We start from the raw sequence: 17,495 nt of genomic DNA on the forward strand, positions 1-17,495 counted from the left end.
ATATAGTCAAACACAACATCAACCTATCTGTATACTTAAAAAGCAGAGCCCTCGTAGACCATGCCCACTTCATGACGGAGCCATTGAATATCATGTTGAGCTATAAATGAGCTCCTCAGCTATTTGTTTTCTATTTTCAGCTATGACCTGCGCACATTTTTCTTGTTCACATGTTTGGAAGCACATAGCAACCGAGCCACCAAACGCCAACAACAACCAACAAGCTGCGACTCCATGGTCTTATCAGCCTTTTCCTCTTTTGGTCCCACTCTGGTTTGCGTCCAAAGCAAACTCTATCTGGTGTGCTCTTCTGTGGCTTCAATTTCCCTGATGAGTTTTAGAGCACCAGGTTGAAGTTTCAAATGATTTAATTTGCAATCAGTTGCATCAATACGTCATCTAAGCGTTTGGTGTAGCTCTTCTCTCCTTCTGTCTCCATCATGTCCTTCCTGTCTGACCCCGTCCTCCCTCCATCATTTAACTTGGCAGATCACTTTCTTTCTCTGTAAGGACATTTTCGAAGCAGTGCGTGGTTGCCAGTGATAAAATGAGCTATGTTCCCCCTGCTCTCTCCATGGTTGTGCATGGAAAATATTTATGTTGATGGTGCTGGTCCGGAGTTATGCTCATATAGTCATTGATGACAGAAATCCAGCAGAGGGACTTCTCTTTCCATTTCGTTAAGAGTAGATTTCATTTGTATCATCTTTGTGCTTCGCTTATGATACGTTGCGCTTGGTTGGAAAATGCAGCGAGGAACAAGAGGGGCGTTCTGAGTTCACAGTCCTCGTTTGACTTTACCTCGTACTCAAAGGTAGAAAACCCCAAGAGGGTTGTTTTGACCCAACAGTAGCAAAGGAATTAACATTAACAACCTGAACTGCATACTTAACTCAGCGATGCATGCTGTGACACCATAAAAATGTATTTTGTTTATAAAGAAGCTATAACCTCTGGTGTGGTAAAAAGACTTACATTTTCCAGGGACTTAACTGTTCAAACAGGTTTTTATTACAACTTTAACCATGTAATATATTATTTAAGTTGAATGTGAAGGAAAGTGGATGATGAACTTGTATGAACTTAAGATTTTTAACGCGTCCCTCCACGGCTAGTTTTACTTTTTTTTTTTTAAATTCAGCCACTTATTTCCTAGATTTTTATTTTTGAACATTTCTTTCTTTCTTTCTTTTAGAGGCTTACTGTATATTGTTGTAAAGGAATCTGGTTTAAATGTACATGAAAGGTTGTTCAGCTGTTGCAGATAGGAAATGTCTCCACAGCATCATGTTTTCAGTGTAATAGGAAATGGAGTAAATCCTGTTATCTAATAATGTGATTACAAACCAAAATGGGTCTTTTTAAACCTCTAACATAGAAGCCAGACGTCCCCTTGTTTACTCGCTGATTCCCATACTTCATGTGTGCATGATGGCATTTATATGTTGTCTCATCATAAACCTGAGCAATATAGTCAACTTTTTATTTAACTAAAACTACCATATGCTAGAGGAATCACATTTTAGCATACAGTACAAGAAAACAATACAAACATCACTAATGAGTCGGTTATGAAACACATTTTTTCAGAGTATTACCTGTCGATATGCTTCTTTTCTAAAAGGTTAGTTGTATTTGTAATCATTTTTTCTGATTTTACAATTTGAAGACCCCTTTCACTCAAGCATGGAGCTTTTGGATGTTAATCTTTACTGTAAACAGTGATGGATAGTCAGATATTGACAATAAAAGCCTCTTCTTTACACTCATCTGCAAAAGGTGGAAAGTTTGTCTTTGTGTTCACCTAAAATCTGAGTTTACAGGGTCTATCCATGAGCATGAGACTTGTGAAGACACTCCTCCAATAAGCAACTTACACTGTTGTCATGTGGAAACTTTCAGTGATGTAGGAGCTGTCTGATTTAAATGTCTAACCAGATAATGAATTTGTTTTGAATGAAAAGACTTTATTAAACATTATTCAACTTTATTTTTTGGTCACATTTTTTTTTTTTTTATGTAGGTCTATTACATGCATGGAGGGGATCTTACCATTATGTGGCATGAGGCAAATAGGCATATAAACGGGGCCGACATACACATTCATGAGTTTATTGGTTAATAAGTCTTGTTTTGCGTTAAAAGCAAAACAACACTTCAACAACAACGCTTAAGTCCCCATCGAGTAGTCTCAACCCCCCTTTAGCCTCCCCTCTGCATTATTGAAAGGGGCGGTCTGGAAAGAATCTAAGCGGATCCTGCGGTGTTTTGTGTGTGTGTGTGTGTGTGTGTGTGTGTGTGTGTGTGTGTGTGTGTGTGACAGAGAGAGAGAGAGAGAGAGAGAGAGAGAGAGAGAGAGAGAGAGAGAGAGAGAGACAGTGGGAGAGATTGGCGGGGCGGAGGGGGGCGGGGGGGTGCTTCCCTGACAACTCTTCTTGATGCACTGTGCTGCAGCCGGTTGCACCGTTATTGTCACATTGTGCGGAGCCAGTCTACATCCGTCTGAGCGTTTTTCGCGGATCAATACAAAACAGTGACATCCGGTCGACATGGGGAAGGTGGAAGGAGGAATGAAATGTGTGAAATACCTTTTGTTCGTGTTCAACTTCATCTTCTGGGTAAGTGCGCGTTTGGTGTGTTGGGGCAGCGTGAGGATGTGACGCTAAGTTGTGCGTAAATAAACGCGGAGCAAGTGCAGCATGGCAGAAATTCAACTCCACACAGCCGACTTTCAACCACCACGTGGTGTTTCCGCAGCGGTTACCTTTTTTTTTTTTTTTTTTTTTTTTTTTTAGCCTTTGTGCTCTCCGCGGACTCCCGTGTGCTTCACTTCGCTTCTGTCCGGCGCGGGTTTTACTCTGCGTGGCGCGGAAAGGATGACGGCCAGAGAGGTTATTTAGTTTTGGCTCACCGAGCTCAAATCAGATTTTCCACCGAGGAAAAACCCGCCCCCTTTTTCCCGGGGAAGCGTGTTTTTTAAAAGGAAGACTGAATGAAAAGACAGAGAGGGAGAAAGATTGAGACACAGCACGGAAAAGAAACTCAGCCCTTGACTCTCTGCGTCACTTTGCTTCATTAACAAACGCTGCAAAGCCCAATGATAAAAAAGGACGTTACAACGACGACATCCACTCCACTGCTTCCTCTCCTAAAATTGCATTTTTAAAGCGGCACTCTGGCACTGAGGAGGCCCTAGAGAGTCACTTTACACAAGACAAACAGTCAGGTGGATGTGAAAGGTGGATGTTTGTGAGGGAGTGTGTCCTGCACATATGCTTTACACACGTCTTTTTTGTTAAAGTACATTCATATCGCATACAAATCCGTGATATTAAGTCTAGAAGATGTTGGTCTCGCTATGGATCACCTTTGTTCACGCTCCCTACTCGTGGACAAGTTCCTTTGTGTGTGTGTGTGTGTGTGTGTGTGCGTGTGTGCGCGCGCACACGCGCGTGAGAGATTTTCCAACAAGCATCTGTGGAGCGGATCAGGCGCCGAGTGCCCTGTGAATGAATCCATTGTGACAGCAGGACAATAGCATAATTTCAGTCTGCTGCTCCTGCCTGCAAGCAGCAGGGCTTCTCGCAGCCCTAAATGCAACCCGTCCCACCGGTGACTTGTTGTACCTCCAATTAGCACTATCCCCAGTTTGATACATCCGAGTGTGGACACATGCAGAGGGTGACAGACCGGGTGAGACGGAGGAGGCCCGATAGACAAGAGTACAATTTTTGTGGTCATAGGAATACAGACTGTGAATGTGATGGGAGAGAAAAGGGTCATTGGGAGATTGAGAGGGATAGTCGTGTGCGTGTGCGCGCTCACATGGCCAAAGAGGGACAGTTGGCATGAATTTGACCCAGATAAAGACAGAAAATAGATTAGGAGGAGGATGTCGGAGCACGCTGTGGATGTATGCTGGCTCTCTGTGTTGCCACAAAAAACCTGAACAACTCCTGAAGTTTTGGTGCTCTCTGCACAGGAGTAGTGCACATTCCCTGCACTCTTTCATCCACAGTTTTACTGTGATCACCCACCGCTCATAATCACAGCATCCCGGCCCCCCTCCGGACCCCCTTTCTTTGAAAACCCCTCGTGAGCCACAGTGGAGGGTAGAGCAGCGACGGGCCGGTGCTTCTGTTGGAGAGGCAGTTACACTGAATGAAGTCAACAGTGACATACACCTAGTCAATGACCAAACATGGTCATGAAATGGCACGTGCATAATGGCACTTTGTTTATAAACCTCTCTGACTCCATGTCGCTCTATCATGGTGATTCTGGCAGAGCCCTGAGCTGTCATGATATAATGCAGGCCAAGCTCTTGTATACGTTTTACTATATTCCTGCTGCAAATGAACACCAATATCTCGCCTGCTTGTGTGGCCCGAGTCTGAGAGTTACTGCCTCCATTTAGTCAAAAATCTCGCCTGTGAAGTAAACGGCAGGGCAAACATTGCTTCATAGTGGGAAGCACAAAAAGTGTACCTCGCAACTTTCCCATGGTAAGTGATTAGAAATGTTTTGGGAATGTTCTGACTATTATTAGTTGAATGGTTAATTGGGTTAGTTTATAAAATATACTTCATTGTTTAACCTGTCCAACAGTAAACAATGTCTTTTTCCATGTTCAAAGACCACCCCAGTGTTGATAAGCTGCATTCTCCTATTTTGTCTGCTGCTGCACTGTGTTGAACTGCAGTATTTATTCCTTAATATTTCACTTGCTTCTACTTTTTTACATTGACATTGTGAAGAGCTTTACTTTATTCAAAAACTACACAGCTCCTCCTTTGAGCATGAGGTCCAAGTCTGGCAGTGAACATGGCAGCTACCATCACAGCTGTTACATAAACTAGCTGCTTTTTCACTTCTCAAGCATTCTCAATCTTAATGTGTATAACATGCGAAATAGATATTATATTATAATATTGTTTTTCCTGCCAAATTACTTAGTTTAAGTTAAGTTTAATAGTTGATACAGTTTATTTGAGTTTAATAACTAAAAATAGATCCAGGTTGGTAAAGTACCAAACATTTTATAGAACTAAATAACCACAAATATAATTTTAAACAACTGAATACCAAAAGTACCACAAATTGAAATTGTACACTTACATTTTACAGGGGTAAAATACCGTATTTGAATGTAATAAAAGTATCATATCAATGTCATACTTTTAATTAAAACTGCCAGGTCCATCCAATTACACGCAAATCGATACGATGATTGGCAGGCTGCTATTTGGTGTTAAAAGTAGTAGTTTGCAGTTGATGCTGCCTCATCAGCAGCAGATTTCTTCCATCTTGTTCAGTAACTCTGCATAAATTTGGAAGACAACAGTTTGATGATTTCTAGTAACATGCACTAACTTTGAAATCAGTACTGATCCTAAATATTGATCCAACATCAGGCAAAATATATCTAATGGATCTAATGGTCGATGTGTCCCGTTGCATTTCACCATCCCTGCCTGTCGCTGAGGACAATGGGATTTACTCCACCCTTAATTATCCTATTACAATTTCCTTCTGCCCATCTTTTTTAATGTGCCCTTGCCTCTGTTTTTTCAAACAAGTGCCAGACAGAAGACTATTTTTGACAAATTCCTTTCCAATTACTGCTCGATTTTAAGGAGTATTTTATAACGGTTTTGTTTTTTTGTGCTATTTTTGTTTTAATTTAGAGTAAAGCTCTTTGTTTTGTTTTGTTTTTTTCTAACCTTGAAAGTGGATATTGTCACAGACTGTCTCTGACTAAGACCACACAGCCCTGTGTCAGCTCAGCCACTGTTCTCATGGAAATTCCCCTCACAAAAACACTATTTAACTGCACCGTTAAAAAGTCGGCCTTTAACTGTAAAAGAACCTCAATAAAGCCTCGACGCAGAGATTTCCATCCCCGCCTAGGAATATCCAGACATTCAAAGTATCTTCAGAGGTATTGGGACCAAAAGAGCACACAGGGGAACTCTGTTATTCTGTGTTTTTGAGACGTATGAAACCTGTACAGGACACAGGTTAGAGTTTTATCTTTGTCTCTGAACAAGATGCTTCATTCATCCGTGTCTGCAGGCTAACAGAAAAAAAATCATGACGGGTCTTCTCATGACTTACTCTCTCTTTTCCTCTCTCCCTTCCCTATTCCATTCTCGCTTTCATTGTGCCTGTGTGTTTCCCTCCTGTTGTGCATTAAAGGGTATAGTCACAGGGAGACAGTGGGTCTTTGTCCTTTGGGTGGGATTGGGAGGGAGAGGCCGAGATGAGGTGGGGTTAAGAAAAAAAAAAAAAAAAAGGGGGGGGTACGTGGGGATAAGTCAGGGGGCGGGTGGATAGGGAGGCAAAGAGAAGGGGTGTGTGGGGGGGTTGGGTAAAGGAGGGGGGCGGGGGGGGTATGAAAGCAGAGAGGGTGTTAATGGGACCTCTGGGAGAGTCGGCCTCATGAGTGCCAGTGTTTGGAATGTATTTAGCATGTCAGCTACCGACGGCAGTGTTTTGAAATCCGGTTTTGAAAAGGCTTTTAAATGGAGCCATAATAGTAATGAGGTTTGGCCGAGCGCGGACTTCTTTTCAACAGTGAACCAACCACCTGCTCCTCCATGCAGCACCAAGTCAATCCACTGGAGATCAGGACAACTCCTGTAACACTGTGCGTGTCTACAAAATTCCGTACGCAGCAGCCCTCGCGTCTCTCTCCCACCTACACCATCGCACCATCAGATGCTCCGACAAATACCACTGTTAAATAGATCCAGAGCCCCTCTTCAGCCCGGATCAGTAAGTCTGCAGATCCACAGCCTTCGCTCCGCTGTGCTTTATCACTTTGGATCTGCTAATCCTGAAACCCCAAGAGCTCAGCTGTCCCATACATCACCACGCACGACACTAAATCCTCTTTTTGGGAGGAAGCCGGCTTCCCAACACCTGTCCAATTGTGATGCTTTACAACTGAGCTACTGGCTTTACTTCAGACCAGCGCCATGAAATATAACCTGCGGAGGAGAAGAGGAGTGTGGACAGCGAGGGTGAGATACAGCAGACAAAGAATGAAAAAGAACTTGCAGAACCAGAAAAATCACAGTGCAGATTTGGTAAACAAGAGGCCCCGCAGCAAAATGAAAGACGGGCCAGTTTTGTTTTTGCCGGAATTTGGGACTTGTTTTTCCAAATAAACTCTATGATCAGAATTGAGGACACGTAAACAAACCGTGGCACAGACAGCAGTCTACCCAAGTTCTAGATCTAGGACACGGAGAGAGACAATGTGATGAGCATGCCTAAATTCTCTCCATTCAGGCAAATAATTTCATTTCTCCGCACTTGTACGCATGCACCCACACCCATGCACACACACACATACACCCACCCATGCACACACACACACCCACACCCATGCACACACACACACACACACCCACGCCCACACCCATGCACACACACACACCCACACCCACACCCATGCACACACACCCATGCACACACACCCACACCCACACTCATGCACACGCACACACACACACACGCGCGCACACACACACACACACACACACACTTGTTTTGAAGCTCAATCCAAAGGTTTTTAGACTGGATTATCCTCAGAGGGCATGTGTTGGGTGATCACTAAAACCTCTCAGTATTGATCTGTCAGTGGAGCACCCAACACAGCCTACGCCCTTCACAGCATCTCAAAATAATGTTTTGATGTAGTTAGGATGCCCTAAAGCAAGAGCCATCAAGAGTGATGTATATCGATGGTGGTTTAGATGAAGGAAAATGTGAGCGACATGGAACCACATTTCCAAACAAACAGGAGAGCCTGTTAAAGCTGAAGGTGCCACATTTCTGCCTGCAGCCAAACGGGTCATTTTCTCCCTACTGGGGAGCCAGAAATCGCTTAGGGGTGTTTCAAAGTTGCATAACTCGCATGTGCTGGGATGTATTGGTCTGGAACGCTGAGCTGATCCACCCACTATGTAGACAGATATCCAGACCTATTGTGTTGACACAAAAGAAAACATTGTTTATCTTCTTGTTAGTGAAATTATACCTCTGTTGCTGGCAAAGTGCAAATGGTGGAAGGTCTGAGTGGAATTGAGTGGAAAATCCCATTAAGGGAGAGAAAAAGTACAAGCCCTCTGAAGGACTGAAAACCACGTCCTCCCACCGCTGTTGTGCTTTGGATGGAAAGTGCACTGCATTCGTGATGACTGTGGAAAGCACTTTACCACAGTGACGTCAGATCAGAAGCCGGGATAGAAATAATGCATGAAACATGCTTCAGTGTGAAATACAGAAAATTGATGACCGTTAGCCCCTATGTGTTGTTGCTTGATCAAAATCTACTAACCGAGTTCAGCATGTTTTTGGGAGCGCTGGTCTATGCACACGGCGACTTCTCGGTGAACATGACCACAGGGCGCACATCAAATGCACTGTCAAACTCGTCAACAGTGACCCTTGAAATGCTTCAGACGGTTGTTGGCATTGAAGCAGTGAGCCTGGAAAGGTGTTTTCAGTGATATTTGTGTTTCCGAGGGGCGGGACTTCACTGTCCAGAACCCAAAAAGGTGCATCCGGTCAGGAGCGCAACCAGGAGGTTTTTGTTTGATATTTGCGGGGTTGCGCGCCATGATGTTGCCGCCCAGGGTCAGCACCGAACTCTGCTGTGACATTCTTTAGCGAAAACATTCAGTGGAAACGAGCTGAACTGTGATGCAATGGCACTTTGGTTCTCCAACTTGACAACATGCTCACAGTGCATTGAAAACACACAAGTTTCTCGCCCAAAACAACACGATAGTCGCTCCCAACCACCTATACTCACCGGAGTTGGCTCCCTGCTACTTCTTTCTGTTCCCCAATAATTTGTCACAACCTTTGATGTGCCCTCTCTGCCCATTAAACATTGCCAACACACCTGGACCACTGCTCACAAAAGTTGAAAATACTTACTCACAAAGGTTACAGCTTCTCTGTGCTCCATGCGCATCACGATGCTGCGGATCGCTCGCCCGCAACGACGGCAGTCTCTGAATTTATGAATCCACCCTCGTACAAGGCAGATGACCCATGTAAATATATTTGTTCTTATTTGTACAAAATACCTACAATCTGGTATCCAACAGTAGGCTCGGCTTAAAGGTGCAACCTGTGTGGACTGAGACCAGAAAAAGTATATTTTATTACAGCCCTTGGTCTTGGAAGGACCTGCAGGCTCAACTCAGTCGAGCCTCTCTCATCTCCTCACCAGTTTTAAACAAAAGCTAAACACAGTCTTGAGTACAAAATGATCTTGCTACAATGTTTAATTCATTTTGTCACGCATTTGCTGTATACATTTTACTTCACCGGTGATGCACGCACATTAGTTATGAGTCTGTACCTCTTGTGATTTCTTGCTTTGTATTTTTTTTGTATTTATGTAACTGATGTGCGCTTGACATGTAACTTTCCTGCCTTCTTGGCCAGGTCACTCTACTGCTTTTTTTTTTTTTTAAATAGCTGGTTAGATAAATATTTGCACACAACTTGTCTACAGAATTTATACATGTGTGCTTAATGAGCACGGCTCTGTCTCCTTCTCACTTCAGTTGATGGGATCCTTTGTTCTGGCTGTGGGACTGTGGCTACGTTTCGACCCGGAAACTGTGTCTCTGCTCAGTGGTGATAAGGCTCCAGATACCTTCTTCATCGGTGAGTGCCACATTAGCACACCTCAGCTAATCTCCAGTCAACACATGCAAGTGTGTAACAATACGTTGAGTCACATTCAACACCACTGAGTCAATACACATGTTGGACAAATCACCAAAACCTTTGTTAAAAATCTGTAGTTATGTCAACAAAAAAATGATGATGATCATGTTTTTCTCATAAAGAAAGGCTGGGTTTTAAACATATGCTGCTGGGAAACCACTCAAAATGATGTCACACTACCAAGTTTTTCCAGCCACCAATTAATGTCAGACCTGACTGTGCTCTCACTCTTTTTGGATGATTAAACTTTCATACTGGAGATGAGTTTGAATAACAGGAAGTGAGTGCTGCACATACTTGCATGAGGGAAACAAGTGGGATATTCAGCGCCTTTCAATCAGTCACCCTATTCAGATGAGAAGAGGCAGAGCAAAGGATTAGGGACAGTTGAAAAGGCACATACTAACCAGATTGGATGTCGCATGAAATGACAGTGGAGAATGTGAAAGGGGAGGAGAGGGTCTAAAATGGTTGTGAACCACTGATCACCTTTTGCACATGCATTCCCATCATATACAGTAGCAGTGTTTTATACTTATCATAATGAGAGTTATTTTTTATTTTTTTTAACTCACTTTTTATTATTTCATTTTCAACAACATAACAACATGCATTTCAGACAGTTACTTTTTGTCCATTTTTCAACTGTATGTAGTCTTGGTACACATAATATTCAGGTACAGTGTACAACGCATAGAGAGAACAACACACTTAAAATGGTGTTCACTCCAAGAGAAAACAAAGGGGAAATAAGAACTAGAATAAATAACTGATTACATAATAGCGCGAGTTATTTTAACATGACTTGGTACTTCATGTCCTGCTAAAGAGAATAACATGCGATGGCGGACTAGTGTAACTCGGCGAGAAATATTTCCTGACAAGGACCTATTATACTGCAAAAGGTATTTTATCCCTTCTGTCTGTGTGAGAGTGGCCTGTGACCTCCACTCAGATGTTCATGCAATTTAACTGAGGATTGGTTGCTTCTGTCAGGTCCTCGGAGAGTACAGTGCTACACATGGCTTTGACAGTGAGAGCGCAGTCCCACAGGCGCAGCTGAGAGTGCTCAACAGTTGCTATGCCTCATTCCCATGGCTTCAAACTCTCACTTCAAGCCGTTTTATTTGCACTTTGAAATGACACAAGATAAGGAAATGAAATTTCAGCAAAGAGGAAACTGATGCAATGTAGGCTGGCAGTCTTGTTTACTTTGAGGCAGAAGTGTCATCAGGTCGAAGAAGTTAAAAGCTAATCCGTTTGCACACAACTTTTCACACTTATAGTTATCAGCTCGACTCCCAACATATTTTTTTAAAAGACACCAAGTTTTATGTTGACACACTGGGACACTATGAACTGTCCTAATCGTTTCCCCCTGAGCCGGTATTACATTGGGGCTGGTGCGTCCTCCGTCAACCTATCCTCTGTAGATCTGTTGCTATTGCAACAGGCCCCGCCTATATGAGAGCACAATGATGGAACCGGTCTGCTGAGTTCCTCCCGGCAGACCTAACCATGATGCATTTGTCCCTAATGAAGGGGGTCAAAGAGGACGTGAAGCATCCCACTTGGAGCTCCCTCTAAATCAGACTTGTTCTCACAAGGATATTCACAATTGAAGTCTCATATGAGGACACTTTTAAAAAGCACACTAAGTGGGTCCACTCTTAATAAGGGATCTGACAAAGCACCAACATAAATAGGAAATAGTGCAATCCGATATGTTGGTGCAACTGTTTGGGCTCTTCTTGGCTCTTGAGATCGACTGCTTCAACCTACATTTCTAGCTCTATGCTGCCCCCGTCTGGTGAAAAAGTAATAAACCAGCCGGGACAAGCTGAGCACGTCAACAGTGGGCAGTCAAACCCACTCACTCAGAGATGTACTAATATATCCTAATTATGTTAACAATCTATCAGAGAAATTGTAATGGCTGTTTGCCTCGTGATTTTAAAGGTTTTATTTACCATGCATTTTTGTGTGCCATCACGGTTACTGCATGTAAATGGCAACTGTTTTCTTTTATTGTTCCTCCAGGTGTGTACATACTGATTGGTGCTGGCAGTCTGGTGATGTTGGTTGGTTTCTTTGGCTGCTGTGGAGCTGTTAGAGAATCTCAATGCCTGCTGGGTTCGGTGAGTAAGAATGCAAACAAATCATGCACCTTCATCTCGTTTCTGATAAGTACTTAACACTTTAGGTAATATATGGGATTATTCTTTTTCAGTTCTTTGCCTGTCTGCTGATCATCTTTGGGTCTGAGGTGGCAGCGGGGGTGTTTGGATTCTTAAACAAAGAAAAGGTACATTTTACATACATATTTATATACATATTATTTGACTGCTTGAGAATTTGATGTGATGTTGTTGAGTGTGATAACTCCCACGTGGTACCTCCTCATTCACTTGTCCTCTCTCAAACAGATAATCGAAGATGTCCAGAACTTCTACACAAAAACCTACAATGAAAACAATAATGGCACTTTGATCATCTCTTACCAGAAAGTAGTACGTAAAAAAATCCCAAACAGATTTACCGTAAACTATGTATGTAAAATGGCATTATTAAAAAGAAAGTTGCTTATAAAATGCTTCTTCCTCTAATGGTTCTCTTCACTTTTCCAGCTGAACTGTTGTGGGACCTTATCAAGCCCATGTTCTGATCCTGTACCAGATACCAAGGTAAGATCTATTACAAGCAACAGACTCAGAGCGGAAATTAAATTCTGCTGCTTTGTTCACTAATGACTGAGTCATACAAAACATCCTGGTTCACTTGGACTAAACACGACCTGACTCCTCTCATCTGTGGTCTGCAGGACTGTGAGACGGGCATCAAAGACTTCTTCAACAATAAACTCTTCATCATCGGGTATGTGGGCATCGGCATCGCTGGAGTCATGGTGAGTGAGGAGGCGAGAAAAGTCAGACCGATGCTGAAAAACTGATTCATGCTTTCATTTCCAGCCGACTGGACAACTGTAATGCCGTTTTTACTGGCCTCCCATAGAAAAATATAGAGAGACTGCAGCTTGGCTACGGAGAAAGAGAACACATTAGTTCAGTTCTTGCTGCTCTGCACTGGATACCTGTAACACAAACAATTTACGTTAAGGTTCTCCTTCTTACTTACAAAGCTCTTAATGGGCTCGGACTACAGCCAAAAGAAAACCAGGGATGCACTTTTGTCAGTTCTGCTCCAAAGCTGTGGAACATACCTGTAGATATCAGGGAAGCTAGCTCGGTAATTACTTTTCAAAGGAAACTTAAAGCATATCTTTTTACTTTAGCCTTTAACCAGTTACACCTGAGGCTCTCTTGCATTTACCTGCACTTTGTACCACTGCACCTTTAAAATGTGTTTTGCTTTATTCTGTATTTTAATGATATTTTATTTTATTAATGTTGTCTTATGTTTAATTTCATCTGTTACCATGCATTTTATTTATTTTTCTTATTTTTAAATTACATTTTAGCATAGTTTTATGTTCCTTTTACATCTTTTTTTTTAATTATTATAATTTATTTTATTTTTTTATGTGAAATACTGCGTGTAATTTTCTTAATGTGAAACACTTTGAGCTAGCCTGGTGCAAACCAGACCCAAATTCCCTGCGTGAACATGTGCCGAAATGTCATTTTAATGAACACCAGCAGCGTGACGTGGGGCTGAATGTTTAGCGTTTCTTTTCCCGGTCACGGAGAGTAAAAAATGTTAACCCTGCCCTCGTCACTGTCACAAGCTGCATTTCTTGTATGAAAGGTGCAATTAAAAAAAAAAAGTTTATTATTATTATTATTATTATTATTATTATTATTATAATATTATAAAGTCAGAAACACACATTGTCATTGAACTGATTTGATATCCGTTTTCCTCACCACAGATCATTGGGATGATTTTCAGTATGGTGCTCTGCTGCGCCATTCGCAACAGCAGGGAGGTCATCTGAGCTGGATGCTTGACCTCCGCCCCTCACCCCACCTGCATCCTGCCCCAAAAGACTGTGTAACACTTCAGATCAAATGCCAACCCCAGTCGGTCACCCAACCAGGGACCCAGGAAACAGAACATGTTAAAAAAAAAATTCCTTTCCATTATGGTGCTCAACCCCTCTGTCAAGGCTTGTACTTCTACTATTTTTCCTTGAACTGTTCTTTATTTATTTCCCAGTCACAAGCACATTCTGATAAGACTTTCACATATCGAGTGGGAACAGTTTCTAATATTGACCTGACAACCTGACAAACAGGTTTTTTTTTTTCTCATGGCCATTTGGCCACAACTATAAATTCTAAACCTGCATACTGTCATAGTGGTGTCAGTGCTTTTTCACACAGCCTTGACACTGACCCCGTGGCTGTGGGAAACTTAAGCCTGAGAGAGCAATTGGAGGGGAAAGCAGCTGAGTCGGCTTTATCTGTGTCTACACACAAAATGAAAACACACACGCAGAGACGTACAAACACAGCAATGTTTTGTTACATGAGACCACGACCTAAAAACAGGTTTTCTGTTCTTCTCAAAGGGAGTCCTGATTGGTTGAATCGGAGTGGAGTGTCAGGAGAAGGAATGACTGGTGAATGTTTCCAATGCATCCACCATGCAGCCCTAGCACACTCACTCACACACATTAAAATATACACACACTTTGCTCAAACTCCACAGGTTTAAGACTTGGTACCGAACTTTAATTTGTTAATAGCACTGACCAAATTGCTTTGACACTATCTACTATCAAAGAATGCCTTTTCATCTGGTACCAACCATCCACCCTATTATATTATCATTTTAAAATGCACAACTTTTCCTACATTTAGGAACTTTCATCGGCATCCCTTAACCACTACCTTTAATATTATTCATATAGGCTCCACTTTGGCCACCTAACAAGTTAGATAAAATCCCTCAGTTTCAACTTAAATAAATCTTTTATTAGAAAGCCTTTATTTCACTCTTTTAAAAATAACTTTTAGTCACACGCCTGTGACTTGTTTGTGCTGTAGGCTTCTCCAGATAGCATCTACATGGATATGACACGTTTAGGGGACATCTGTAAATTTTAGCGTCTACTGCGCACACGAAAAGTTAAGATCTATACCATAATGTATATTGTAGATTTTGTTCAAGAACTGCTATCGAAATCAAGATATTGGTACTGGTATAGAAAAATATTTGAATGATACCCAGCCCTATAAGGGTTGCTCTCTACTCTGTAGTTTGACATTATGGCCAGTCCACTTGATTTTTGTGGTAAGAGTTTAGATTAATGTCTTACAATAAATATGAAGCCAGTGACCAATTAGTTCAGCGAAGCATGAAGACTGTAAACAGTACTATCAGACCTTTTTAGGCAGATCTTGTTGCTTTTGGACAGAATCAGCTTGCTATTTCTCCCTGTGTCAATTCAGTATGTCAAGCAAAGCTGAGTGGCTGCTGGCTGTAGCTTCGCATTTATCATACAAAGAGCAGCATTGATCTCCACTAACTCTCAAAGAAAGTGATCAAGTTTTTCCTAAAATGGCTATTCAGCAGAAATGAATGGAAAAGCTTGAGTGGTATATGAAAGGTATTTTTCCAAAAGCTTAAAGTTTTAAGTTTGGAAATGGTCAGCTGAAGTATATATGATTTACATGTACACTTGTAAAGAGGAGTTAAATGTTCAGACACGCCAATGTTGTCGAACACAAATAATCCTCAAAACAACCTTCCACAAACTAAAGTGCAAATGAGTTTCCCTGTTTGTCCCAAAAGAAAAATTCTTCATCCATCTGGTTCAGCGACTTAGTGTCGTAAATACCTCTTCCTCCCTGTTCTTGGGTGATATGTTCTCTTACATAAGAGCGAACCCGTCGGTCTCTGTTGACTGTATGTCGAGAACGCCCAGCTCATGTAGCTATATTTACAAGCTAAACATATACTAGCTGGTGAAATGAGACACGGAGTCTGGGGAATTCGATTATCCAAGCCTTTGCTCTTCTCCCACATTTTTTCCCCCTGTGTGCCTTAAAAGTACACCTTCCAAACAGAAACCGAGAGAATAGTCCCTGTATTCCTCTGACCTCATTAACCTTCCACTCATCCAGATGAAATCAGGCCGCTCTTAATAGGGTTTATTCCAAGTGTCGGAACTCCAGTATGTAAATAATGTGTTGTTGTTTTTTTCTTGCAGTTGTACATTATTTGTGGCTGATGTGATAGTTACTATTTAACATGCTGTGTGTAGACAGATGTTTGCGGTAGTTGTACAATGATGTAGTCATGACAGTTTTTGTTCAAATCCACACAGCTGAAACAGCTTCTTAATGTGCCTTTCTACGATAACGAGCTATTTGGCGAGCTGCACGCTGTCTGAACGTAGCAAAAATTAACTTGGCAAAAGTGTACGTGCGTTTCTGGAGCTGGACTGCAATCAACTGTCGCACACGTTGGACAAGTAGCACATATGGCTCGACTCGCCGTTATTGTCTTGATGTGTTTTAGAAAGTGTCGTACTCGACTGTGTCTTTGCAGCCAAGAGAACTAAAGAAGTGCAAAGCAACAAATTCCCTGCCAACTATGTCAAAAGTCTTTTGGGCACCAAAAAAAAAAAAAATTGAATCTGTTGACTCAAAACAATCATCTTAGTGTTAATTAAGTCCTAATTATCAAACGGTGTCAAAAATACATACTGGTTAATGTTGCTTTTAAAGTGTTTTTTGTTTTTTAAATTTTTTATTTCAGTGTAATGTGACACAAGTGAAGAGACAGCCAACACTTTAGTTACCACTTCAGGAGACCTGTAGCCAGTGTTTACACTGAGGACTGAGAAAGAGACTTGACTGTCATAACAGTTTACTGCGACTCAATCCACAAAGCTGTTGCTGTCTTCCTCAGTTATATTTGATTAAACAATTCTGGAGATGTAACAACTCGTGCACCTAAAACAAAAGAGAACTGTGTACACAGTCGAGCCTTTCATAGATGATTGTGTGTTAATTTATTTTAATACCATTCCAGGCTTCTCAGGAATATAGGTGTTTGAAGTTTAATAAAGCTTTTAAGGTTTTACGGTTTCCTGCCTCGTCTGTCATCAGAGATTTACCTGCTCTTATACGATCCGTTTATAGTTGTTTTCTGTGATGTTTAAATCTGGTAATCATTTACAGGAATGGACAAAAGAAGAATAGTTTAATCTATATTACTCCTATGTTACTAAAATGACAGCATGTCAAATGGTTGTCAGTTTGCCGCGTTATCTGGATGTCCAGAAGACTCACTAAACGTATTCTTTCAGATTTTTTTACATAACTTGTTAATTGTACATGGTTTCAGACCTCGGTGAAAATATCCGGCTTGCTACTTTGGTTTCATTCTGATACTTCAAACTAAAATTACGAGAAAATTGCGATAGTTATCATAGAATCTGCAGTGTTGAAATTATAAAAATGAGTTTTTTTAATTACCTGGAAAACATTAAAAAAAAAAAAAGAAATTGGTAGATTTTGTTGTAACAGCATACTGTATACTGTAGTTGTATAAATTTAGAACGAAGTCGTAAAGACCAGGAAAACCGGAGATCCCCAATGTGATTTACAAGGTTTGCAGGTTTAGTTGCACGGGGTTTATGTCTGCGGTTCGCCTTTCTGCTCTTGAGCTTAAAGGACAGCTGAATATTTAGTTGAGGGGGGATAGTTATGTGTGCAATGTGGCAGAGGCTCCAGGGATACCCAGAGTTGAGTTACCACCACACTGCA

General features: G+C 41.7%; 1 protein-coding gene across 1 annotated transcript; it reads left to right on the plus strand.

Moving 5' to 3' along the window:
- Positions 1 to 2,414: 2,414 nt before the first annotated feature.
- LOC138193088 (tetraspanin-2-like) lies at positions 2,415 to 16,807 on the plus strand. The gene is made up of 8 exons (XM_069140890.1): positions 2,415 to 2,618; positions 9,591 to 9,693; positions 11,797 to 11,894; positions 11,987 to 12,061; positions 12,183 to 12,266; positions 12,384 to 12,440; positions 12,578 to 12,661; positions 13,646 to 16,807. Exons 1-8 carry the CDS (start codon positions 2,550 to 2,552, stop codon positions 13,709 to 13,711), a joined length of 636 nt encoding a protein of 211 aa, XP_068996991.1. The 5' UTR covers positions 2,415 to 2,549; the 3' UTR covers positions 13,712 to 16,807.
- Positions 16,808 to 17,495: the final 688 nt, after the last annotated feature.

Source organism: Embiotoca jacksoni, unplaced genomic scaffold (assembly GCF_022577435.1).
Source record: "Embiotoca jacksoni isolate LCO1_2020_lvr unplaced genomic scaffold, fEmbJac1.0.p SCAF_9, whole genome shotgun sequence".
NCBI classification, from domain to species: domain Eukaryota; kingdom Metazoa; phylum Chordata; class Actinopteri; family Embiotocidae; genus Embiotoca; species Embiotoca jacksoni.